The sequence below is a fragment of the Misgurnus anguillicaudatus genome, unplaced genomic scaffold, assembly GCF_027580225.2.
Source record: "Misgurnus anguillicaudatus unplaced genomic scaffold, ASM2758022v2 HiC_scaffold_33, whole genome shotgun sequence".
Classification (NCBI taxonomy): Eukaryota; Metazoa; Chordata; class Actinopteri; order Cypriniformes; family Cobitidae; genus Misgurnus; species Misgurnus anguillicaudatus.
Window position 1 is genome coordinate 7,853,804 of NW_027395283.1, and position 27,097 is coordinate 7,880,900.

The following is a 27,097-nucleotide window of genomic DNA, read 5'->3' on the forward strand; positions in this document are numbered from 1 at the left end:
TGATGGAGAAATTAACTTGAAATTAACAAGAATGTTATTAGGTCTTACGTTACAAAACAATATTGAATTTACAACTGGGAGATGGGTATTCAAGTACTTCTAATGATGATGATGATGATGAAGAGGAGGAATAAGATGTATTGAAACAAATACTTCTTATTTGTCATGCTTTACTTTTTGTTTTTATTTTTAGTAATTTTTGTTTTATTTGCTTTTTGGGTTTCTTTGCTTTATTTTGTTAACTTGTAACTTTACAATATATTCTACATAACTGGGACAACCAACAGCAGGTGCAGAACCAATTACACACACACACACACATTTTTTAAACTGTTAATAAAGAGGGACTTTAATTTCTTTTACTTTCACATTCAAAGACAAAATAAGAATGGAAAGATGTTTGCTCTTATTGTCCATAGTTCGAAGTGCAGTGGCATAATTTGGTAATTGGTAATGTACAGTGGCTTTCTTTAGTCACAATATATAGTAATAATTGAGACACTGAGTTATGAAACGGCACTTCGGATTAAAATAAACAGGAAAACTGAGGCTAAATAAGCCTCAGAGCGGGGAATGAAGTGGTTTGTTTTAATCCGAATATGGGTATCAAATACTTTACCATTATGTTTTTATGTCTGTCTATATGAATATAACCAGTTCAGGTATATACATTGCAGTTTGATTGCAGTTTGTTCAAAAAGTGCATGGGGAGGGTAGGAACAAAAGACCTACAGTCCCGGGAATGTGTTTCTATATGATATGAACCATATGTTGCTTCATGTTACAAACCCATGGGAATAGGATTGCGTGCGAAGGCAGACTTAAATACCCTAGTACAGGGGAAAGGTTTTCAGTGAGTCTTGGAGATTGTGCAGGACTGCTCGGCTTTTATTCTGTCTGGTTAATAAAAGTCTATCTTTTGAAAATGAAACCTACGGCTTGAGTATTTTATTCTTAAAGAACCCAAGGAGGAAAACCACAACAATAGATAGACAGATAGACAGATAGATAGATAGATAGATAGATAGATAGATAGATAGATAGACAGATAGACAGATAGATAGACAGACAGATGGATAGGCTAGTATAGAGAGATAGGCAGACAGCCAGATAGCATAACGTTAGCATATCTTCGTGTAGAAAGTAAACAAACAATTAACATACTCGTGCATGCTGGCTTGAGGGGGTCCATGATCCTGCCTGAAATGGGTGTAACTTTATGCGATCTTCAGCACAAACGGTTTTGGCAGCATGTCTCTAATTCTTGAAGGTGAGTGAAGCACGTCACGTCTGTTCGCGGGTACCAGCAACCCAAACGCACCTACTTTCTTACAACCAGTAGTGGAATGGCAATCGGGAGAGTCGGGACTTCCCCGGTGGGCCGATCTGATAATAGTTATACATTTCGAGTTATATTAGCACACCGTCTGGCGACGTGATGTGCGGCCGGTTCCCGCAGCCCGCTGGTCAAACTGTGAAGCCTCTCTGCTCAACAAAGTATATAAAAGTGCTCAACCTGTTCGGCAGGTCTAAACATGTACAGGATTTATAAAAATACGGTGATCAATGACGGTTCCTCCTCAAATGGCATAGCCTGTCGTGATGTAAAAAGCCGCCGAACGCCTGTTTATTATGTATGTATGCGGTCAGATCTGAGTATGCTGCAGCTGCTGACTGCTGCTGCATAAAATGACCGTGTGATTCGTTATAATCGCATAAACAATATAACAAAGCATCCTTTTATTTCACAAAACAATATATTTGAGATATTATTTGATAGACTAGTAAGTGTGGATTAAGGATGTTTAAAAATCTCTAGCCTGGTGGTCAGGACATGAATGGATCAAATCAGCAGATTTGCGAAGTTTTATTTATCTCCACATATATCATAAATAATAATTAGCATGGTAACTTTGCAGTATAACACATTATATATTTCCTACGATGTATATATGATTTCCAATTTATATACGTAAGTATTAAACAGCAATAAATGTCTCATCTATCTCTATGGCTCTGGCTGAGTCTTTCTCCACTTCTCCCCAACGTGACGTCATCACAGAATTGCGTTAAAAAACCGTTAATACCAAAAACGTAAAAAAAAAGGGGTCTTTAAGACCATTTTTGAGACATTTTAAAAATTATACACATATCTTGAGTGATTTATGTACCCATTAATCGACAGTGGTGGTTAACCTGCAACACGCACTTTAAATCCTTTCTCTTTGCATACTTTTCTTAAGTTTAGGAGATATATTGTCATATTTTCTGATTATTGTTTATTTTATATTATAATGTAGAGGGGAATGAGTATATGTATGTTTCCCTTATTCATTTGTATTTTGTTTCTCTCTTTATAGAAACCACACCCATATTCAAAATTGCATTTAAACTCGCTCAAAGGAGAATAAACAGAACATTAAGAATATCTCTCAGCTCTTTATTGCATACTCTGAAATATTTGGCCTTAAGGAGTGTTCTGGCAGACACACCTGTGTGAACCCGGTAATAAACCCAGAATTAGCACCTATACTGAGCGTTTACCCATTATCTCCACTACACCCTGTTTGCTGGTGAATAAATCGGACGGTACTTTTCAATTTTGCACTGACTACCGACGTGTAAATGCTGTCACGAAAACTGACTGTTATCATTTACCTAGGGTAGATGACTGCGTCGATCGCGTCGGTTCTGCTGTTTACGTTTCGAAACTTGACCTGTTGAAAGGATACTGGCAGGTGCCGTTAACGGAACGTGCTAAGGAAATTTCAGCATTTGTTACTCCAGATGCCTTTCTGAACTACAGGGTTATGGCCTTTGGCATGAAAAATGCACCAAGTACCTTTCAGCGGCTGGTCAATATGGTTTTGACTGGTATATCGGGATGTGAAGCTTATTTAGATGATCTGGTCTTATACAGTCCCTTGTGGGATGAACACATGATTTGGCAGGGGTCAAGTACGCCCTGTGATAGCAAAGGTTGCGGCTATCTGTGATTTTCCACCTCCAACAGACCGTAAGCAATTGAGACGCTTTCTGGAAATGGTCGGTTATTACCAATCGTTTTGCAGAAATTTTGCAACTGTGGTTTCTTCGCTAACTGATTTGCTGAGTCCTAAAGTTCGGTTTGAGTGGTCTGATGCATGCCAGAGTGCGATTGAAAATGTTAAATCTTTGTTGATTTCATCTCCAGTGTTGGCAGCACCTGACCATTCACATAAGTTCAGCGTCGTGGTGGATGCTAGCGATGTTGGTGCGGGAGCTGTTCTCCAGCAGAGGGGTGCTGACGACGTGGAACACCCAGTCTGTTACTTCTCTAAAAAGTTTAACTTTGCGCAGCGGAAGTATTCTACTATTGAAAAGGAGGCTTTGGCGTTGGTGTTAGCGATTCAACACTTTGAGGTGTATTTGTCCAGCTGCCAATCAATCGTTGTGTATTGTGATCATAATCCACTTACCTTTTTGAATACTATGCGCAATTTCAATCAGCGTCTTATGTGCTGGAGTTTATACCTGCAGCCGTATGACCTCGACATTAAACATGTCAGAGGCAGAGACAACGTGGTGGCTGATGCACTGTCCCGGATGGGATAGACCTGTGGGTAAGGTTTTTTGTTGGAAACTTGGTTTAGATGCAGAAGCATTTTCTTGGTGATGGGTTACTTTTGGGGATGAAGGTGTTACATGTAATGTGTATGCATGTAGTTGTCTGCCCTCTAGGGGGCAGGAACGTGTTTTTTTTTGTTTAACCAGATTTAGTACACCTGTGGGCCATCAGAAGTGCTATATAACGACCTCAGATCTCACATTCCGGTGGCGGAGGTTGAGCAGCCGTCCGGACACGGATTTGCTCTTGTTTGTTTCCCCAATTTTTGTTCCTGACTAATTTCTCCTACATTGTTATTATTTTTGATATTATTTTAATAAATTCCCCTAATTTATATGAGCCTTCGTGTCATCCCTCTTTGTGTTATGGCAGTGGCTGTAACACACTTATACTGTATTTAACTTTGTCAGTATCTAACTGTGAAGGAGAGAGGTCTTTATCTACTCTAAAGCGAGTGAAAAATGAACTTAGGACAACAATGACACAGAAACGTCTTTCTGCACTTTCCCTGCTTATCATTGAATCTGAACTGGTTAGGGACATAGATTTTGAAGACATCATATGCCAGTTTGCTTGGTCAAAATCCAGAAAAGTGCAATTGTAAATCGTTTGAGAATTTGTGCATAATATCATGATCTCATTATCTCTGACTCTTCTCACCAGCGTCCCGCACCTGTTCCTTATTATTGCCCAATCCGGTTTGATTTAAATTCCCCTCTTTTCCTTTGTTCCTTGCAAGTTCGTCTCAGTATGTTCATGCCCATCTAGCTCTGTCTAGTTCATGTCTAGTAGTGTTATTCGTTTGCTAATATTATAATATTACCTGTGCTCTCTGCTGCCTTTATTCTCCCAGATCCCCTGTTCAGCTGCACACTGCCCTAAGAATTGGCTTTCAGTCTTCGCCCACCATCCGCTGGATTTGCTCACGTCTCTGCTCGATCGCTCGCTCGGTTGGAGTGGCAACGGCCGAGCTAGCGTCTCTACTGTTAAAGGGTTCCCCGAGCGCTATGATATCCTCTTCTGAGCGCTGTCCAGCGCTAACACCTGCTGAAGCACCATCTGCCTTTACCTCCCTCTCTCTGTGCCCCCGCCAGGATTACTTCAGTGAGGATTTCGGATGTGCGAGTGGATGTCCTACGGCAGTGCTGTGTTTCCCACTCTGTGACTTTCCTGAAAGGATTCCGCTGTGCCCTGTGTCTGTCATCCCTAACACAATGTAGCATTACAACACTGAGTAGTTGCACATTAACTACAGATGTTGTTATATGTCAGATTAAAGAGTTGTTTTTTGTGTTCAGTTCTACAAAAGTGACATGTTTATATTGATAGTTTCCTTGTGAAATGAAATAATTGCTAATTCTTACAAAATCTTATAAATTATTAAGTGGATTCTTGCATGATCATTTGTGAGGTGGGTCGGGGGCACCACAAGGTCTTAATACACCACTGCTTATTTTAAGAACTACAAAACAATACATTGAAATATATTTTGATATTGCTTCACCAGATCCTTGCATATGAGACAGCAGGTGTGCCAAGCACGTTTCATGAGGACTTTTCATGTGTGTATCGTAATGAAAATAATGCATTATATCTTACCATTAAACTTCATAAATCTAGTAGAGATAATGGTTTTATGTGTACTCAGAAGATGTGATTCACTGTTAACTGTGGGGTGCAGGGCTGTTATGATAACAGGATACAGCGTGATATGAGAGGGATTGTTTATTCACGTTAGTAAATTAAAGCCAAAAATATTCACCAAGTTGTTTACTCTATTTATCATGACAGATATTATATTTTATTTATTTTTATCAGACATTTTTAATTTCTGGAAATATTTAATACAGAATATGACAAATAATGCAGAATCACAAAAATTCAACATTTTGTTGATTTTGCGCTCTTCTGCAATGACGAACAACTGAAGGGACTGACTGGCAGCCGACATCTAACTCCAGATTGTAAAATCAGTATTTTGTTTCTGGTAAGCCCTCAATTAAACTAATAAATGTGACCATTTAGTGCATTAGATATGTGTTCACTGCCAAGACGGACACAAATATGGTGGCGGTCATGGCAGAAGTGACGTCTTTGGTACCCATGAATTGCTTAATTAACCATGAACATACCTGATAGTTTTTTGTAGATGAATTCTGGTGAGCACATCAACCCAATTTAACACGAAAGTGCACCTGTTTTAGTTTTAATTTTAATTGCTCTTCTCCACATAGGTTCATGGTAAGAATGTTGTCCCACCCAAGTTTTGATTCCTACTTAAACAAATGAAGTAATATAACCACACTTACAAAAAAGCCACACAATAGACCAATTTAGAGTAGACGTCACAGTTACGTCACCTCAAGCTGCGCACAATGCGGTTGCAGAAAAACAGTGGAAATGAATTAGACACAAGTGAAAAGAGCAAGATAACTCACTAGAAAATGTCCTGCTGTGCTGTAAGTGTCAGAATAAGAACCATCGTCGAAGACATCATTGAAGATAAACGTAGGTGTTTATGATTACAATAAGCCCTTAAATGAACAGAATGGAGCGAGGAAATCATCTGGAAATCTTTTAATATTTAGAATAGAAAATAAGTAGAAAAGATGTCCGGTATTCTTTTGAAGTCTGTTCCCTCCATGTGTTTCTTATAACGTTTTTATTACGTTACAATTATAATTATTTAGAATAATTGTTTTTTATACTGAAAAAGCAATAATATCACAATTTTTAAAAAATATTTCATAATTTTTTAGTTTTCTATTATTTCTTTTTATTTCCTTATATCTTAGCTTATGTCTTCTTCCTGTTTGTTCTAAAATTATTATGTTTACATACATAATAAATATATAAATATAGCACACACACACACACATTATGTAAAGTGTTATTAATATATAAACAGGCCTTCTTAATGTATGTTTAAACATAATACTTTTATAATAGTTTTAGAACAAACACGTAAGATAAATATAAGAAATAATAGAAAACAGGAAAATTATGAAATATTTAATAAACGCTATTATATATAATACATGATAGTATTGCTTTTATATGTACTTTAGTGATTCAGACTGTAAAAATAATTGATTTAGCAAAAAAGAACAATACATTACATACATGCATATCAGTAGCCAAGCCATTTAAACTTTTTATCTATCTAAAAAATAAACTTAACGTGATTAAAACGCTAAAAGAAACATTGCACTAAAGGGAAACAGGGGAATCAGACTTCGACAGAACACCGGATCCATAAAAATCACGGTTTAATGCTAAAACACTTCACAACCCTACTGCGGAGCAGTCACTTTCTGCAACCAGTTTGGCTCCGCCCACAAAAAATCCTGACTAGACCCCGAAGCCGCCGCTAGGCGCCGCCTTTCCACCATTTCGAAGTTCAGCTGCCGCCAGCCAATAATTTCCTAAGCAAAATTGAGCTGATAAAGGGTAACACTTTACAATAAGGTTCATTAGTTAACATTAGTTAGCTACATTAGTTAACATGAACTAATGAACTGCACATATAAAGCATTTATTAATCTTTGTTAATGTTAATTTCAACAATTACTAATACTTTATTAAAATCTTGTTAACATTAGTTAATGGACTCTGAACTAACATGAACAAACAATTAAAGCTTACATTTTTATTAATTAGCATTAACAAAGATGAATGAATACTGTAACAAATGCATTGCTCATGGTTTGTTCAAGTTAGTTAATACATTAACTAATGTTAACTAATGAACCTTATTGTAAAGTGTTACCTGATAAAGTTTGGCTGAGCCGGCTTGAATTATTTGCATCAAATAATAATTCTATCACATAGAGACATACACACACAAAATATATAAACCAATACACAAGATCTATTTTCCGACTGGTTTCATAACAGCACAGTCTTGTGCTCGCTCGTTGCTACGATACACAGAGGCCGTTTCTCAATCCAAAGGTTGCAGTCTGCGGAGGTCGCATATGCAGGCTGCATACGTCATCATGCCTGGTTTATTTAAGTTAACTGAGCATTACATTCGCAAGCCATACGCATATTACAACAATTTACGATTAACTAAGAATAAACTTTATAATTGTTAATATTTTGAAATAAGACAGTCTTGATGACGTATGCAGCGTAAAAATGCGACCTCTGGAGGCTGCAGTCTTTGGATTGAGAAACGGCCAGAGACTCACAGGGATGACGACCAATTAAAATTGCTACAGAAGAAGCAATGCATTTTTTTCTCGCACTGATCTAAATGGCGGAAAGAAGCAAGCAAGGTCATTTTGATCTCACTTCTCACATACTTTCCTAATTCCTACTTACTTTTTTTTTTAACTTAGACCTACCCAGACTTTTGTTAAATCTTCAGGGCACGGTTGCACAAACCTGAATCAAAGATTGATGTTATGAAACAAATATTCGTGTATGTGAACTGAACCAACATTGTAGCCATGTAATCCCCAATTTCAAAACAAAGCAATCGATCTACAGGTCTGAAAACACCCTAAGATGAACTTTTATGATCCACTTTCAATGTTGACTAGTGTCTATAAATCCATTACAGATGTTATGATCTCTATATATTCTCACTATAATCTATATGTGATTTCTGTCTGAACATCAGATCACAATCTTACCTCAGTAGCTTCAGTTTACAGTCAGGATTCTTTAGTGCATCAGAGATCAGCTTCACTCCTGAATCTCTTAGTTTATTACCAGACAAATCCAGATATCTCAGGTGTGATGGGTTTGATCTCAGAGCTGAAGTCAGAGCAACATAACCTTCATCTGTGATATCACACCTCCACAACCTGTAGAGAACAGAGACTTTATGTGAATTATCTAAAACTACAAACACAAATCTCTAACCTCCATCTCTTCATGTAATGTTCCTCTTTCAATCCCTCAGTAACTGAGACACTGTGTGTTTAAATGTCAAATAAATCCATCACACAGCTGACTATTAGTGTTAGATGTCCTAAACCACATGAACATTTCTTCATAAATCTGTATTGAGTTCATGACTCACACTGAATACTTGATCTTATTTCCTCAAGTGTTTGTGTTCATAATGGACAAGATATTGTCTGACTCTCAGCTAATAGAGAAAACTTCTAAGAACGTTCCCTGAAAGTTCCCAAAAACGTTCTGCCAACATAAAAAGTGTCCAGTTTTCTTGATGTTATAAGAATGTTTTCGGGTTGTCTGAATGTTAGATGAATGTAAGATTCTACCATTTTCAAACGTTATGACATTGACCACGTTTACATGCACACCAATAATGCGATTATTTCCAATAATGCGAGTAAGGTCTTAGTCGCAGTAAGATGTTTACATGACTGGAGCTAACCTCTTCACTCCGGTTTACATGCAGTTTTTATTTTCGGATTATTCACACAAAGTCCAATGCAGAGCACAAATGATGAACTCACATATACGGTCCACTGTTTTAATTTACTTACTTTAAATGACAAACACGTTGTTATAGATGTATTTCATTATCCGGTGCCGTGATGAAGATATAAATATGACAGTGCCTGTAAAGGGCATTCACATGATATAAAAATATAGTTTTAAAAATCGTTTTATATTAAAGATAATAGCAGAGCTCACACAACAACTATAACGATAGCGATTTTGGCACATGATGAACGATAAACCATTGACAGCCAATCAAATCTATTTGAACTTGAAGTGCACGTGCACTTAACATGCAGTAGAAAGCTCATTCATTGCTGAGGTTATAACATAAAATTACCTCAGGTATCCAGAGCTGATGCAGTTGTTGCTGTGAAATTTTTCTACCACACTGACTACGCCAAAAGGTAAGATATTATTACACACTACTACATTCATTGTTTAGTTACGCGAAACGCAGCGAGTTGAGGACATCTGCAGGTTTCCTGCTGTGTAAATGCAACAAGAACAGCATACATTCAGTGACATGTAAACAATTGCAAAAAAGTTTTTATTACAAGAAATATCCAATATTAGGTAATGCCGCGCTAGTTGAGCGAATTAGCATGAAATTATCATGATGTGGTCACTAATATATTTATCGTTATAATTATCGTTATAATGTCCCTTAAAGGTTTTATACACTGCTGTCATGTTATTTGAGCTGTTTCTGAATGAAGGCAGACTGCTGACAGCGAGTCGTGTTGGCAGAGTTCATGTAAAACTTCCTAATGTCAAGTTTAAAACGAATTTGTGGTTAAGGTGCGTGACTAAAACACACGTGCACTTAATTAGTGCGGTATAAATGCGATTAAAGCGTTTACATGGACGCATACTGCGATTCTAAACGGCGTACGCCACCTCTTTTAATGCGATTATACTTACTGCGATTATGAGCTTAATCGCATTTTTTTTAATCGAATTATTGCGTTTACATGAGGTAAAGTATAATCGCAGTATTGACAAAATCCCATTATAATCGCATTATTAGGGTGCATGTAAACACGGTCAATGTCATGTTTTAATGTTCACACAATGTTTAAAACAACAACTGTTTTATAGACTTATTTGCTTGTTATGTAAAAGATAGAGTAGGACTGGACAAAAATTTAATGTCAATATATCTCGCAGTATAATATTTTTCGATAAGGGTGATATGGTTTCTAAACACATTTCCGATATTTCGATACATTACGGCGTCCTGTGGCCGTCACATGTCACATGTAAAAACGCATGTTAAACACAGGTCAAGGGGCTACTTCACTCTTAAACGTGTGGTGTCTTGTAGTTAAAGGACAAGTTCGGTATTTTACACTTAAAGCCCTGTTTTCAGATTGTTTATGATGAAATAGAACGGTTTTGACTGAAATTTTGACATATGATGCTTTAAGTGTAAAATACCCAACCTGTCCTTTAAGCAACCATGAGCCGCAATCTCCGGGACAACGTGCAAATGGAATGCGGATTTAAATTCGCTCATTTGTACCTCGCGTCAAATCATATCATTGACAACACCATGCGATCAATTAATCTATTCGGGACTTTGAAGTGTTTGCTCAGAGAAGAGCTGTCAGTCACTCAGAAGTATGAGAAGGAGGTGTGGGGTTAGTTTGCATCAAGTCACAGCTTCCAATGACAACATTGAGAGGGAGAACAGGAGATGTAATAAACACAAACTAAATTACTGGTGAGAAAAAACAAGCTTAAGCCATAAAGTGCCAATGTTAGAAAAGAATAAAGATGAGGAGAAAAGATACAAGTATGTAGGCTGCTGTGTCATCTGGTTATGAGTAATATGTATAATATAATTAAATGTCTAGTATCAAATCACTGATTCTTGAAACTTTGGCAAAAACATGTCCCACTAAGAAAAGTGCTAATTCTGTTGGAAATTAATAACATTTTCATGAAGAAAAAGAATCAATGTTATAATCAGGGGGTCCTTCGCACATATGTAATGTTCTTTTATAGGTTTATTTTTATTAATTTAATGATTATATGCTGGCCCATTGCCTACAAAATCAGCTGTCCTCTGTTAAGAGATAATCATTTCAACTTGATTAAAAAAGACAAAAGTAATAATTGAATTGAATAATATATTTACCTCATGAAAGAGTACATTGTAATATGTATTAAAACTACAAACAGTGAGTTTTGAACAATATTTACTATTATTTTGTGATTGCTCAAAATGTGTCCCACATATTCGTCACCACCGGCAAATATTTATAAAAAGCAATAAAATCAGACAACTACAGGGTCAACTGCATTCCTGAGGACCCCATTTTCAAACCTTCAGCTCTACTGCATGCTTCAAGATCACTCAAGCTCCTGTATCTTTGATATTTTCTCTTAAACTTCTTCATACTTTTGGACACTACTACTGTGACAACCATAACATGTCAACACCGTCATCTTTGTATAAAAATATTAGATTAGATCATGAAATAAATGTATAATTTTTCACTATCTAGCTTGCTAAGCAATTACAAGTAGATCAGTAATTTTTATTTTTCTTACAGTATGTAACATTAAATACTACAATAATTTTAGGGTCAAGTTGACTTATATTTTCTGCACATATTACTATAATAGCTAATTGAACAAAACTATAGACTAACACAGATGGAACTATGAAAGTCAATACTATGACTGAAGAAATCCATAATATATCAAAACAGAAACACAACCTGGTGGCCCAGTTTTTTTCAGAGGTTTGTTTTTGGTTCAGACATCCATTGCAGGCATTCTTGGCAGTTTTTCCTGAGGCTTTTTTTAATATGCATACCGTTATCGCATTTATACCGTACCGACCAAAATGAAGAAGTATACAGCGAAAAAACTTTTGGCCATATCGTCCAGCCATATGATATGAAATTTATAGGGGTGGTTTCCCAGACAGGGATTAGACTAGTCCTAGACTAAAGTAAATGCACATGGAAAAAACATATATAAACATATATGTTTCAATATAGGTTTTGATATAGGTTTTACATATATGTGACATATATAAAATTTGCCGTTTTCCTATATTATATGTACATATATGCACATATATTCCACAACAATATATGTACATATATGTACATATATCTTAACCTATATATTGGTAAAATTATTAAAATCTGTAGCTCCTAATAAATTAAACATAAATAAAGGTCCAACCAATGACAGTCTGCACGTGCAGGAGCCAGGATTCAAACACCCAACCTTCCGATCACTAGACAACTCACTCTACCATCTGTGCTACTGTCACTGTTAAAGAACTTGAAACAGTAGCTGTTAAATTGTAAACCATCTTGTTATACATGTCCCAGACAGACCTTGTAAATGTTTTAAACGTGCAGACATCATAACTTTTCTCCCTGTAATTGCCATACACTCTTAAAACGAATGTGTTAAAATAACACATCTAATTTGTTGTCCTTAACTTAACACAACTCTGTGTTATTTTTGTGACAACAAACTTTGTGTTGTTTTAACACATCTTGTCCCTTTTCTTTATTTAAACTCAAAATCAGGATGGAATGACACATAGTGTGTTAAATAGGATTAACACATCCTTTCATAGAGTGTAGTTAAATTCCATAAAATGCCAATTACATGTGACACAAATTTCATGTGTTTGCGCATACATAAGTTCTTGCATTTTTTTTGTTAGTTCATAGTTGTTGCATTGATAATAGAAAATATGAGCTGGGCATGTATGACATTTGCCAAAGTGAGATATGAGCTACAAAATGACCAGATCCTGCTTTATAGAAGACATAACTTATAGTGCTCATATGTGGATATAAAGAAGCAATACAGGAGACCTATATGGCCTGTATATGAACATATATGCACCTCAATTTTGCATATATGCAGCATATATATTATCATATATGGGCATATATGCTGTATATGTGCAGCATATATGTGCATATCAGCTGCATATATGCTGTATATGTGCTGCATATATGTGCATATAAGCTGCATATAGGTTTTATATATGCACATATATCCACATATAGGTTCTTTCAATGTGGCTGTCCAAACTGAAAACAACTTGCACTGACATATTTTAAAATACATCAATGCCATTTGTTTTGCCTTAAAATGCACACAAGTAATGTTTTTAGTAAGGTTTGTTTGTTAAAACAATTTATATTTCATAATTAAACTAAGGCCTAGTCCTGGCTTAAGATAATCCCTATCTGGGAAACCACCCCATAAAACATTATTTCTGAACGTTCTGTAAAAATATTGCTGTAGAAAACACAATTCACGTATTAGGTTTAGATGTTGATGATTTGTTTCATTTAAAGTCACCATGGTGTTGATTAGTGTTTGTTTTAGTTGGACTCTTGACCCTTGACTTTTTGTTTGCTAGTTTTTCCCTGGTTGTGTTAACTTTGTGTATATAAAACACATTTGTTATGGTAATGTAAAGTTAGTGTAATTCTCTAGCAGTTGGTAGATAAGTTGTTGTTTTAAACATTGTGTGAAAATTAAAACATGAAATTGTCATAACGTTTGAAAATGGTAGAATGTAACATTCATCTAACGTTCAGACAACACAGAAACATTCTTAGAACGTCAAGAAAACTGGACACTTTTTATATTGGCAGAATGTTGGGAACTTTTTTAAGATTGACTGCTGATTTATTTACAACATTAAGAAAATGAATTTTGTTAGAAAAGATTCTTCCAAAGTAAGAGTTCAAAATAAAATCATAAAATAATTAAATTAATTGTATTAAAGCAACACAATTGCACTGTTGCGCTTTTCAACCTCATGTGGGAGCCGTAAGCCAATCTTACATGGAAAACGACATAGTGTTGCTTTAATATGTAAACAGTCATGTGATTGTTGTTAGTTTTACTTACTGAAGTTTTTTGGTTTCTTTGATCACAGGCTGCAGTCTCACAAGAACTTCATCTGCTGTATTTTTATCTCCAATGAATTTATTTAGATAAAGTTCATCCAAATGCTGCTCAGACATCAACAACACAAAAACTAAAGCTGCCCACTGTGAAGAGGAGAGTTTGGTCTCTCCTACTGATGAAGATTTCACATAATGTTGAATCTCCTGCAGCAGTGAATCATCATCCAGTTCATTCAGACAGTGAATCAGATTGATGGATTTCTCTGGAGACAGATTCTTATTCATCTTCTGTTTAATGTACTTAACAGTTTTCTCTTTCTTGTAGGAACATCTTCTCATCTGTGTCAGTAGATCCTGTAAGAGAATCTGATTGGACTCCAGTGAAAGACCCAGAAGAAAACGCAGGAAAAGATCCAGATGTCCATTCTTACTTCGTAAAGATTCATCTACAGCTCGATGATGTAACTCAGATAATGATATCTCCTTTGATGATTTAAGGTTTAATTTGCCCAAAAGGTAAGAAAACTGACCTGGTTCAGGATCAAACACATATCTGTTGTCGTTTGTGATGGAGATGTGAGCATAAAGAGCTGCTAGATGTTCCTGGATGCTGAGATGAACAAAGCAGTAAACTTTCCCCTGATACAAACCAAACTCCTCTCTGAAGATCTGAGTACACAATCCTGAATACACTGATGCTTCTGCTACATCAATGCCACACTCTCTCAGGTCTTCATCATAGAAGATCAGATTGCCTTTCACAAGCTGCTCAAAAGCCAGTTTCCCCAGTTTGAAGATCATGTCTTCATCTTTCTTCTCATAGTCCTTCTGATGTTTGATGTTTGTCTGAATGATCAGGAAGTGTGTGTACATTTGAGTGAGAGTCTTGGGGATCTCTCTTCTCTCTGCTTCACTCAACATTCTCTCTAGAACAGTGACTGAAATCCAGCAGAAGACTGGGATGTGACACATGATGTAGAGACTCTTGGATGACTTCAGGTGTGAGATGATTTGATCAGACAGACTCTCATCACTGATTCTCTTCCTGAAGTATTCCTCCTTCTGTGGATCAGTGAATCATTGTACCTCTGTGACTCGATCAACACACTCAGAGGGGATGAGATCAGCTGCTGCTGGTCTGGAGGTGATCCAGATGAGAGCAGAGGGAAACAGATTCCCCTTGATGAGGTTTGTCAGCATCACGTCCACTGAGGTTGATTCACTTACATCACACAACCTCACACTGCTGTGAAAATCCAGAGACAGACGACACTCATCCAAACCATCAAAGATGAACAACACTTTATATTCATCACTGAAGATTTTCATTTCTTTTGTTTGTGGGAAGAAAAGATGAAGAAGATCTAAAAGACTGAGTGTTTTGTTCTTCATCAAATTGATTTCTCTGAAAGGAAGTGGAAATATGAGGTGGACGTCCTGATTCTCTTTCTCTTCAGCCCAGTCCAGAATGAACTTCTGTACAGAGACTGTTTTTCCAATGCCAGCGACTCCCTTTGTCAGCACACTTCTGATGTGTTTGTCTTGTTCAGGTAAAGGTTTAAAGATGTCATTACATTTGATTGGTGTCTCCTCTGTTGTTGTTCTTCTGGATTGTGTCTCAATCTGTCTCACCTCATGTTCATTATTGATCTCTCCACTTTCACTCTCTGTGATGTAGAGCTCTGTGTAGATCTCATTCAGTAGTGTTGTGTTTCTCTTATTTGATGTTACCTCATACAAACACTCAAACTTCTTCCTCAGATTTGATCTGAATGTGTTCAGGACTTCAGCAAGATTAGAGTCATGACTGTAAATTAAAAATTAATATATCAGATTATTACACAAATACCTGTAAGAGTAAAAATGTATAGAACAAAATGTTTGTATAATAAGACACAGGACCCTTAATGGTTTGTAAAATGTTAAATTTAGGCAAAATTAGGCAAAATAGAAAAAGGTCAACATTATCCAGCATTTGCAAATAAAACCAAATTAGGGCCGGGACTTTAACGCGTTAATTAAGATTAATTAATTACACAAAAAATAACGCGTTAAAATTTTTAACGCATTTTAATCGCACTTATTTTTGCACTGCGGAACATTTCTCATTGGATGAGTTTCGGCAGACCGATTATACTGGGGCACCAACTAGCGTTTATGACTCCGTTCAGACCACAACAAACCACAGTGAACATGAACGAAGAAGCTGATGAGATCGCTTTGGTTGGCCCCGTGCAGTGGCGGAGTCCCGGTGGGCCGGTAGTGTTTTAGGGCTGCGAGGGCTGGTCTGATAATAGCCGTGCTTTCAGTCTTTAGTCATCCACTCCGGCCACACTAAAACCTATTTATCATATATTTAATATGCTTCAGCGCTCAAAATGTATCTGGCCGCACCGCTCTCCCTATCAAGCCCGCCCGTCTGAGTCTCCCCTGCCTGGAGTTCTATCAGCCAATCAAAAAATAAAGAAAGAGGCTACACAATAGCCAATCAGAAAATAGGACTGTTGTATCTGGGTAAGATTTAACGCAACAACCAATAAAAAAGCATAGCCTCGCACACCCATAGAGGAATGGAGCTCCGAGCATCACTTTGAGCAGCACAGACAGAGTAAGTCTGACCTCCTGTTTTAATGTTACAACAAATGCACAACTTTGACACAAACAATGACAACTTGACTGCTGTTAGAGAATGTTTCCCAGATAATCAGCATCAGTTTTTCACGAGTGTCTGTAACTTAGCCAACAGTTTACAGCCTGTTCACTGACAACACCTGCTCAGAACACGTAAGTTAGTTTATGCCTCGTTAAATTTTCGTTATCACACTATAAAAACACAAAACATATAGCAGCTTGCGTGGACATTAGCCCGACTCCGAGTAAAACGACTTAGTTGAACAAAAATAAACAATATTTTGTTGCTTAAGCTTATGTATTCAGTCATTATTCATGGTATACTAAAAATCCATGTAAAAAATAACTTCTCAATGTTCTCAGGTCAAATATTTATATGTGATTAAAATGCGATTAATTTCGATTAATTAATTACAAAGCCTCTAATTAATTAGATTAATTTTTTTAATCTAGTCCCGGCCCTAAACCAAATCCTATAATTCACCTGAAACGAGGACTCATGTTTTCATTGAAGTCTTGTGGTTGATTCTCAGATTGTTCAATCTTTCGGCTGTGGCGGGAAAGACAGCCAATCCCACTAGCCACTTTGGCTGGTTAAATATAATTTTTTTATTGTAGTTTTCTTAAAAGTTATGCGAAATGATAACCAATGCGCAATTCGACACTGGGAAACTACAACTCCCATGAGCACTCCCTGCACCGAGCGCAACGCTCAGAGGCCGTTTGTTGAGACACGCGCGCGATCAGCGGAGCGTTGGGGACCAAAGCGCCACCTTCCAGAGAGCGCGCGAGAGCTGATGGATTTGCGAATGCACAAGAAGATGCAGTATGAGCGCATACACACTTCGGAAAATTAAAACAATTGCATGGAAGTTATTGAAGAGATATAAATTGCGTGCACACTGAGAAATTCAGCGCAGAGCCTACCTGAATGCACAAAGGAAACCCGCATGTTTTTCATGCACCTAAATATATGATATGATCTATACTGATATACCTTGTAACAGACAAGATGTTACCTGTTTTTTTTTTTTTTTTTTGCTTCTTTTATGCTTGGGGATTTCTTAGGGATAGCTGCAAAGCAGTGTAGTACCTCTAGGAGCAACTTGAGGGCGCTAGTGCCTGGGGGTAACCAGCATATAAGCTGAGCTACCATAGAAGAAGTGAATTTGTTTGGTAGAGGGAAGCCTCATGGTTTCCACTCAAGCTATCTTTCCATTTTACTAAGTCCTTGTTGAGAACTCTTGAGTTTCTGCTCAACTAAAGGACTTTTCAGTACTATTCTTTTTCTTATGTCACTTGTGGCTCCTCATGTTGTTCATAATTAGAGCTGCTATGAGAGCTCAAAGCCCAGTGTAAAGCAAGCTGGAGGTCTTTGTTTGTTTCTCTTACTGCTGATAATCAACATTGCATCGCACTCAAATATCTTTGTGGAGTTAAACCTCATCTCATTATCATCTTTATCATCACTCCAAAACTGACATTGAAACACTAAGTGGACTTCATCCCATTGACTCTTTCAAATTTATTCATTTTCTTTGGGTCACATATATAAGCACTGTGTGAAAAATAAAATTGTTGTATAAGCTAATTTGTTTTGTGAATTTTTGTATGTCAGTACATGTCAAAAAGCTGAACCCCCTCAGAGTAACACATCAAAAACGAAGGTGGTGTTACAGATTGGTGCCTGAACAGGGACCTTCCTAATCTAAATTTACAGAGTCCCATGTATTAAGAAAAATAAATTTTGACTGTACTGATGTATCTTCACAAACAAATATTATAAACAATCATCTGCAATGGAAGAGAGAGCAGCACCCGTCATTGATTAGTCAGATGAAGCTTTCGTGGAGCGTAGAGATCCTGTAACAAATCTCATAGATACTTTTAGTGAATTGTATATAGATTCAGAGGAGGAAGAAAGAAAGAATGGTGAACATGTTGTTAAACCTGATGATTTATCATTACCCCCACCACCTCTTGAGTTTCATGAAGATGAGCTGCAATATGGCAATGATGGAAATGCCCAACGCATGAGTAGTATCGAAGAACATCTTGTTGATCTTGAGCACAGAGTCAGTAACCTTGTCACCGCAGAAATAATGGGCACAAAGTTAAAAGCTTGTGAAGACAGAATTACCTACTGTTTACAAAGAGAGCTGGATTGTGTCAAACAGCAATGTTATGCCAAAATTGATGAACTGAGTCAGAGCATGGTGGATTGTTTAAAACGGTGAGATAGGCAGCTAGAGCACCAATTTAAAGCTATTAAACCTATCATGTCCACTCCCGTGCATTCCAGTACTACTACTTCTCATAAGATGCCTCAAACACCATCCAAGATTGCTTCAGTTCCTCAAGACACCACAAAGGAAATATCATATCTTTCTTCATTGTCATCTCCTCTCCCTATTGTTAAACTTGAACTGCCTACTTTTAGTAACTTGGATTTAGAAGACCCCATTGATTTCATTGATCGTTTTGAAGAGTACAATGAATTGAGACCTCTACATCATGAAGAGTTGTTAGCAGCACTATTTGTTAGTCTTAACTCTTTCCCCGCCATTGACGAGATATCTCGTCAATTAAGAGAAAACGCTTCCACGCCAATGACGAGATTTTCCGTCTTTCCGCAATACCGCTTTTATCCACTAGGTGGCGCACTTCCGCAACTTTTTAAACCAGGAAGTATTGCCCTATGGCAAGCAGCTGCATGTCCGTGTCTGTTTTAAAGATCGCTCTGAATGGGATCTCTATGAAAAGTCCGTCACAAAAATGGAATTATCTCTGCTTTTTGCTCAAAATGTGGTGTTTTTGCAGAAACCTACTCATATTCAAAAGCTGATTACAAAACCACTGAAGGTAGGAAGAAACGTTTTTTTTCTTTTTGAAAGCAGAGGGTCTGTTCTTTCATTTGGTATATTATATATTCAAAGAAGAACATTTTCTGGAAGGCATTAAACTTTGGTGAAAATCATGAAAAACGCTGGCGCTGGCTGGCAACTTTTTTAAAAAAACGCTGGCGGTGAAAGAGTTAAGGGTACTGCTAAGAGCTGGTGGAGAGCGGAGAAGCAGAATATTATAGATTGGCCCTCATTCAAAGAAACATTTTTTTTTTTCATTTTTCAATGAGGACCATAAAGAAGTTGCTGCTCAGAAGTTGGCAAGTTATAGACAGACAGGTAGTGAAAGTATAAGCGACTTTGCTTTTAACTACAGAGCGATGTCACTAAATATTAACCCTATGATGTCTGAAAATGAGCTAGTGCAAGCAACGTTGAGAAACTGCAATCCACGACTGGCCTCACTGTTGAGGGTAACCGCAAAAACAATTGATGATTTGGTTCGTCTTGGCACGCAAATAGAGAAGGACTGGGCAGAGAGCAAGAGAAGATGGAGTCAAGGAAAAGATGAGTAGGAGACGAAGAAATCTTCAGCTGGAAAAGTTCAACCAAATCGCCTCATGCTTATGGATTCCACTTTCAGCTCCCAATATAACAATGTACTGCAAGCTCCAATAATTTTAAATCACTCATACTTCAATGCTGTAATTGATACTGGAAGCACCTTTTCATTGTTGCAGCAAAAAGTATGGCAGAGATTGAGGAAGAAGGATGAACAATTGTTCAGAAGTGCTCAAACATTCATACTAGCTAATAGCCAGAGTCAGAAAACCCAGGGCAAAGTACTCTGGAAATGTGAAGTATACGGAGTAAAACATGAAGTCACATTTTACGTGATGGACGATGAAAACTTGGCTGTTCCTATCATCTTAGGACTGGATTTCCTCAAAGAAGCCAAACTAACCATCGATTTTAATGCTTCCTGTATATACTTGGCTAATGCTAACTCCAGTCATCCTATGTGTTTTAATAAAATGCACGAGCACTCTACTGTCCAATTTTATGCTGCACAAGGAGAAGATGAGATGATTCAAGAAGAAGAGAATTCAAAGCTGATCAACCAAGCAGTGGATAATTCACATGCTTCAAATGAGGTAAAGAATCAATTGAAAGCTCTCATGTATGACTGGCCTTTGGTATGTACCCACAAACTAGGACGTACTAACCTTGTTAAGCATGAGATTAAAACAATCGATGAACTTCCTTTAAGAAAGAGACCATACAGAGTTTCTAAGACTAAAAATGATTTTATTGAAGAACAGATTAAGGAGTTGCTTCAACTAAATATCATCAAACCTTCTACATCTCCGTGGGCTTCACCTGTGGTGGTTGTAGATAAAAAAGATGGAGGATCCCAGATATGCATTGATTACCGTGGTCTTAACGCAAAAACTCACCTCGATGCGTATCCAATGCCTCAGATTACAGATATTCTTGATTCTCTCCAAGGAGCCAAGGTGTTCAGCACATTGGACTTAAAGAGTGGATACTGGCAAGTTGAAATGAATCCTGCAAGTATGGAAAAGACTGCTTTCATTACTCCTTCAGGGCTATATGAATTTTTTTGTCTTCCCTTCAGCCTGAAAAACGCTGCAGCAACTTTTCAACGTCTCATGGAGCAAGTTCTTAGAAAGCATAAGAACAAATGTTGCATGGTCTATATTGATGACATTATTGTCTACTCTCCTGACATCCAAACACACCTGCACCATCTCAAACAAGTGTTTCTTAGTCTGCACAAAGCCGGTCTCACTCTGAACCTTAAGAAATGTAAGTTAATCTGTTCTTCACTTGACTACTTAGGCCATACCATCACAGCAGACGGTGTCAAGGTGAATTTAGACAAAGTGGATGCAATCAGAACATACCCAGCTCCCAAGTCTTTAAAAGAAGTTCAGAGGTTTCTTGGTCTTGCAGCTTGGTACCATTGTTTTATTCCTGACTTCTCCACTAAAGCAGCACCTTTACATGCACTGAAGAAGAAAGGATTGCAGTGGAAGTGGACAGACGAGTGTCAACATTCATTTGACCTCATCAAAGATGAACTCACTAGAGCACCTGTTTTGATTACACCTAACTTTGATTCTTCTTTTAAAGTACAGACCGATGCAAGTGATGTGGGTCTAGGAGCGGTTTTGACCCAAGAAGTGGATGGACAAGAGCGAGTTATTGCTTATGCATCCCGTTTGCTTAGAGGTGCTGAGAAATCCTATTCGACCTCAGAGAAAGAATGTCTAGCAGTAGTATGGGCTGTAGAGAAGTGGCACCATTATCTGGAAGGCAGAGCTTTCGAGGTGATCACCGATCATTCATCCTTAGTCTGGCTTTTTCAACATCCAAAACCCTCATCCAGACTAGAAAGATGGACGATCAGACTACAAGGATATCACTTTACTGTACGGTATCAAAAAGGACAATGTAATGTTGTGCCAGATGTGTTATCCAGGAGAGATGAGTCTGAATCACCGGCTGGGTTGTTGATCACTTTAGCTAAGTGTGGTTCTAATTCTGTTACTTGTGATTTACCATTGAACTTGTCAGAAATCACTGATGGACAGAAAAATGACCCAGAGTGCCAAGAGATCATGTTTAAAGTCCAAACCCAAAAAAACACAGATCTAAAGAGAACACACTACACTTTTAAAAATGAGGTTTTATTTAGGAGTCTCCCAGACTCTAAAGAAGGCCAAAGGCTTCAAATTGTAGTCCCTGCAAAACTGAAGGAAGTTATGTTAACTTATGCACATGACAATCCCTTGAGTGGTCACTTGGGTAGATTCAAAACTCTGATGCGGCTTTTAGAATTTGCTTATTGGCCATCAATACGTACTGATGTATGGCAGCACTGCAAGAACTGTGAGAAATGTCAACAGCATAAACCCACTAACTTAAAACCTGCAGGTGATCTACAAAGTGTGCCCATAGTCGAGCCGGGATATATGCTCGGCATGGACATCATGGGACCATTTCCACGGAGCACCCGGCAGAACGAGTATCTTCTGGTTATAGTGGACTATTTCACTAAATGGGTAGAGGTTTTCCCCATGAGAGCTGCTAAGGCCACAACCATTGTAAGGATTCTCATAGAGGAGATTTTCACAAGGTGGGGAACATCAGCCTTCATCGTGTCTGACAGAGGTACACAATTTACCTCAAACCTCTTGGACCAAGTATGCAAGCAATGGCAAGTAACACAAAAACTCACCACCGCATACCATCCTCAGTCAAACCTCACTGAACGAGTCAATCGAAATTTGAAAACCATGATTGCCATGTACGTCGAACAAAACCACCGTACCTGGGATCAGTGGATATGTGAATTCAGATTTGCATTAAATACTGCATGGCACGAAAGTACCGGGTACTCACCTGCTGAGATTGCACTAGGACGACAGCTGAAAGGTCCTTTGCAGAGAGCCTTACACAATCCACCAGATCCTGACCAACCAGCCTATAGTACCTTAGAACGGCAAGTTCTATACGAGTCAGTAAGAGAAAATGTGGAGAAGGCACAGACTAAACAAAGGAAATACTACAACCTCAAGAAAAGAGCTCAAAACTTCAATGAGGGTGATTTAGTTTGGGTACGTACACATCCTCTCTCTCGTGCAGATGATGCTTTTATGGCTAAGATCTTACCAAAGTGGAAAGGCCCAGCTAAGATTTTAAAAAAGCTAGGTCCTGTAAATTATAAGGTAACCATGTTATCTGATTCTACTCAGGCAGACACGTATCATACCCAGAATTTAAAAATGTTACCTGTTTGTTTGTTTTTGTATTTTTGCTTCTTTTATGCTTGGGGATTTCTTAGGGATAGCTGCAAAGCAGTGTAGTACCTCTAGGAGCAACTTGAGGGCGCTAGTGCCTGGAGGTAACCAGCATATAAGCTGAGCTACCATAGAAGAAGTGAATTTGTTTGGTAGAGGGAAGCCTCATGGTTTCCACTCAAGCTATCTTTCCATTTTACTAAGTACTTGTTGAGAACTCTTGAGTTTCTGCTCAACTAAAGGACTTTTCAGTACTATTCTTTTTCTTATGTCACTTGTGGCTCCTCATGGTGTTCATAATTAGAGCTGCTATGAGAGCTCAAAGCCCAGTGTAAAGCAAGCTGGAGGTCCTTGTTTGTTTCTCTTACTGCTGATAATCAACATTGCATCGCACTCAAATATCTTTGTGGAGTTAACACTCTGGGGTCGACGGTGGCGCGGGCGCCGCAAACTCTTTATTTTTCAATCACTCCGCAAAGAGAGTTAGATAACTCTGCTGATTTTGGTCATACAGATATGATTTATACATCATTTAAAACGTTAAGTGTCTAGTTTTTTTCTGTCCACTCCCAATAAAAACAGAATGTTGTGCTTTTCGCAAAATTAAGAAAATAAACATGATGCGTGTTTTGTTCTCTCTCCCTCAGTGAAGTACTTTCAGAAACACGTCAGAAAAATTAACTGTAACTTAAGGATTTCTTGTCATATAAACAAAAGATACATATCTACATAATGCTTGGAATGTCTGCTTTTGGAAGATGTAAGTGAAATCGAAATCAAATATTGTAGTTCGTTGTTAACTGTGTTCCTGCATTATCTATAATGAGCCACGCCCCGCTCCATTGAAGAGAAGAGCAGAGATCATCCATATTCATTAGTCAACCCCAGTCAATGGAGACTCTGTCTCTGTAGCCATTCAGTGCTGTGTTGAGTTTTAATCCAAGTGTTGGTGACATGACATCTACTTGTTTACTCAGACTGTAACTTAAGTTATCTCCAGACGCGAGTGTGTGTGCTTCATCAAACAGACGCGATCGACGTCCAAACGCACACACAAATACCTCATATTTGACGCGCTTTGTGGTATCATTATAAGATATGCGATTGTAAACATCACATCTACTTGTTTACTCGCGCCTAAAGTTATCTCCAAACAGACGCGAGTGCGTGTGCTTCGTCAGTGACGCGATGTCCAAACGCACACACAAACACAATGCCTCATATTTGACGCGCTTTGTGGTATTCTTATAAAAGGTGCCATTGCAAACATCAAATCTACTTGTTTACTCGCGCATAAAGTTATCTCCAAAAAGACGCGAGTGTGTGCTTCGTCAGTGTGACGGGATCGAGGTCCAAACGCACACAAAAACACAAGATGCCTCATATTTGACGCGCTTTGTGGTAAAATTATAAAGTATGCTCTCTCGCCTGTAAATACAAGTCATCTCCAGGCGCTTATGTTTTCTTTGTGCTTCCGTCAGACGCGGTTGACGACCAAACGCACACACAAACACACAATGCCTCATATTTGACGCACTTTTGTATTAAGACGGATCTAAACACATCTAAAACCCTGTTTGTTCGCGTATATCTCTGCACGGTAAGTTTATTTAACGCAGGATCACACATGGGAAGGCATTTCTTTTGTGTTGCTTTCACAAACAAACACGTAACAAGGTGTCGTCTTACTGCCTAAAGGCTCATTATGCAGCTCATTATGCAAGTGTTTTGTTCTTCAGCTGTCAATCACAGACTATTCAAGAGCTTCCAGCCTCCTTGCATATTGCCTTCCTAACCAAAAAGTGACTTTGAAATATATTAATGTCTTATGTAAATGAGTAAGCAGAATGATTTTCACATCATTTTAAAGAAAAAACTCTAGACTACTAGATCCTGTTTTGAAAAGTCTTGGGAAAACATGTTTAGTATGGGTTTTTTTGACTTATATCAGTCACTTAAAAATTTAGCTTTTTCAAAAACCACGCATAAACATTTTTCTCTCAAAAATACAAACATGTACATACACGTTGATCATATAATATAGTAGCCCAGTTTGTGCTGAACACAGTGTTATAAGACTTTTGCCATTATTATGTTTTTAAGCAACTGAAAAAAGCACAAATGTCAATGCATGTCAAAACTTCCCCAGGGCCCTAAAAACCCCTTAGACCCCAGAGGGTTAAACCTCATCTCATTATCATCTTTATCATCACTCCAAAACTGAACATTGAAACACTAAGTGGACTTCATCCCATTGACTCTTTCAAATTTATTCATTTTCTTTGGGTCACATATATAAGCACTGTGTGAAAAATAAAATTGTTGTATAAGCTAATTTGTTTTGTGAATTTTTGTATGTCAGTACATGTCAAAAATCTGAACCCCCTCAGAGTAACACATTAAAAAGAAGGTGGTGTTACAACCTGCTATATACCAGCTAATAAGTGGGTGGTCAGACTGCATTTGAAATTCAATCTGCATCTAATTCAGCTAAACCAAGTTAATTTGCTCGAATTAAAGTCGTTTTAGAATGCCAAAGTCAAGTTTAATCATATAAAATTTATTTTACCAGCAACAAAATTGTGGCCAGTGGCTATTAACTTTGAAAAACAACTAGCCACTTTGGCTGGTGAGCAAAAAAGTTAATGTCAAGCCCTCAATGCACATGAGTTCCTCACAGTGAAGAGAGGTGGACCACCTTCTGTGGACTTCAACGGCCAATCACGGTTCTGCATCAGGAAAGCGCCAAAATGCAAACTCCTCCTTATCTAAAGTTATAAAAGTTCCTTTTTTCCAGACATTCCTTGAGTCTCCCAGCTGTGTGCAAGAGACTGAAACAGGACACAACAAGCACCTCAAAGCTCTTAGTCTCACCGCTGAAAAGAGAGACATTAACAGAGTATTCCCAAAACTTCAAGCCCTGAGTTGTAACAGAGCACCCGACTTCTTGTCTCCTGCTGAGAGAGACAATAACAGATCATCGAAAAACCAACCAAGTTTGTGAATCTCTCTTTGAGATTTTACAGCTCTGAGTTCGACCACAGAGACTGAATCAAATCGACCACACGTTCTGAGTCTCTGGCCCGTGCGTCCAGAGACTGAGCCGATCACACTATGTTTTGAGCTTCACGTCCAGAAAGGCAATAACCTACGTCTGCAACAAGGTGAAGCTCAGGAGAGCAAACCTACACTTCAAGAGGCCTTTATATGCGTGTTCCAGATTTGTTAAAGACTTTCTGCACTGACCACCGTATTGCGTCTGCGTGTTCCTGATCGCTAGAATTCTCTCTGTGCTTCCCGGAGATCAGCATTTTCACAGCACTTCGTGTTCAAGGCTGTTGAACTGAACTTGACTCTTTCCCCATTGCAGTACGAGAAAAGCGGTCAAAAAGCTGACACGTGGCCGACGGGCCACCACCGGACAGCTCTTTCGACCGCACAGAAGGTAAATATAACACAACCAAATCTTTCCTGAAACCATGGCATGGCATTGGTCTATTCTATCAGTAACTGTGCAGCAGTTAACTATTTTAGATGTTTTAAACTTTTACGTAATCATAAGCTCTTAGTGTTCACACATAACTATGTCCTCATTCATTTGCATGCTAGTCTGTAAGTGAGTGTTGTTTGTTTGGGCTGTTTATTATTGGGATGTTGTCAAACATGCACCACCGCAGCCCCACAACATTGAGCCCAGCACCCCTCTGATAAAATGAGTTTGGAGTCTGTTTAAATGATGATAGTGTACTTTATGTCAAGTCCTCAAACTTTGAACTTCGCTTGGGGTTGAAGTATAATATTTGATATAATATCACAGATCTGCCAACCTTGGAAACATTTTTTGAGTAGCAACCGCGCGGC

At 38.0% G+C, this 27,097-nt stretch overlaps 1 protein-coding gene and 1 pseudogene across 1 annotated transcript; both read right to left on the bottom strand.

The window, feature by feature from the left end:
• LOC129437241 (NACHT, LRR and PYD domains-containing protein 3-like) overlaps positions 1–27,097 on the bottom strand; it is a 175,337-nt pseudogene that overhangs the window by 128,814 nt on the left and 19,426 nt on the right.
• LOC141363148 (NLR family CARD domain-containing protein 3-like) lies at positions 14,999–17,067 on the bottom strand. Its single transcript, XM_073865711.1, has 2 exons — positions 17,051–17,067; positions 14,999–15,742 (listed from the first exon to the last, which is right to left on the bottom strand). Exons 1-2 carry the CDS (start codon positions 17,065–17,067, stop codon positions 15,013–15,015), a joined length of 747 nt encoding a protein of 248 aa, XP_073721812.1. The 3' UTR covers positions 14,999–15,012.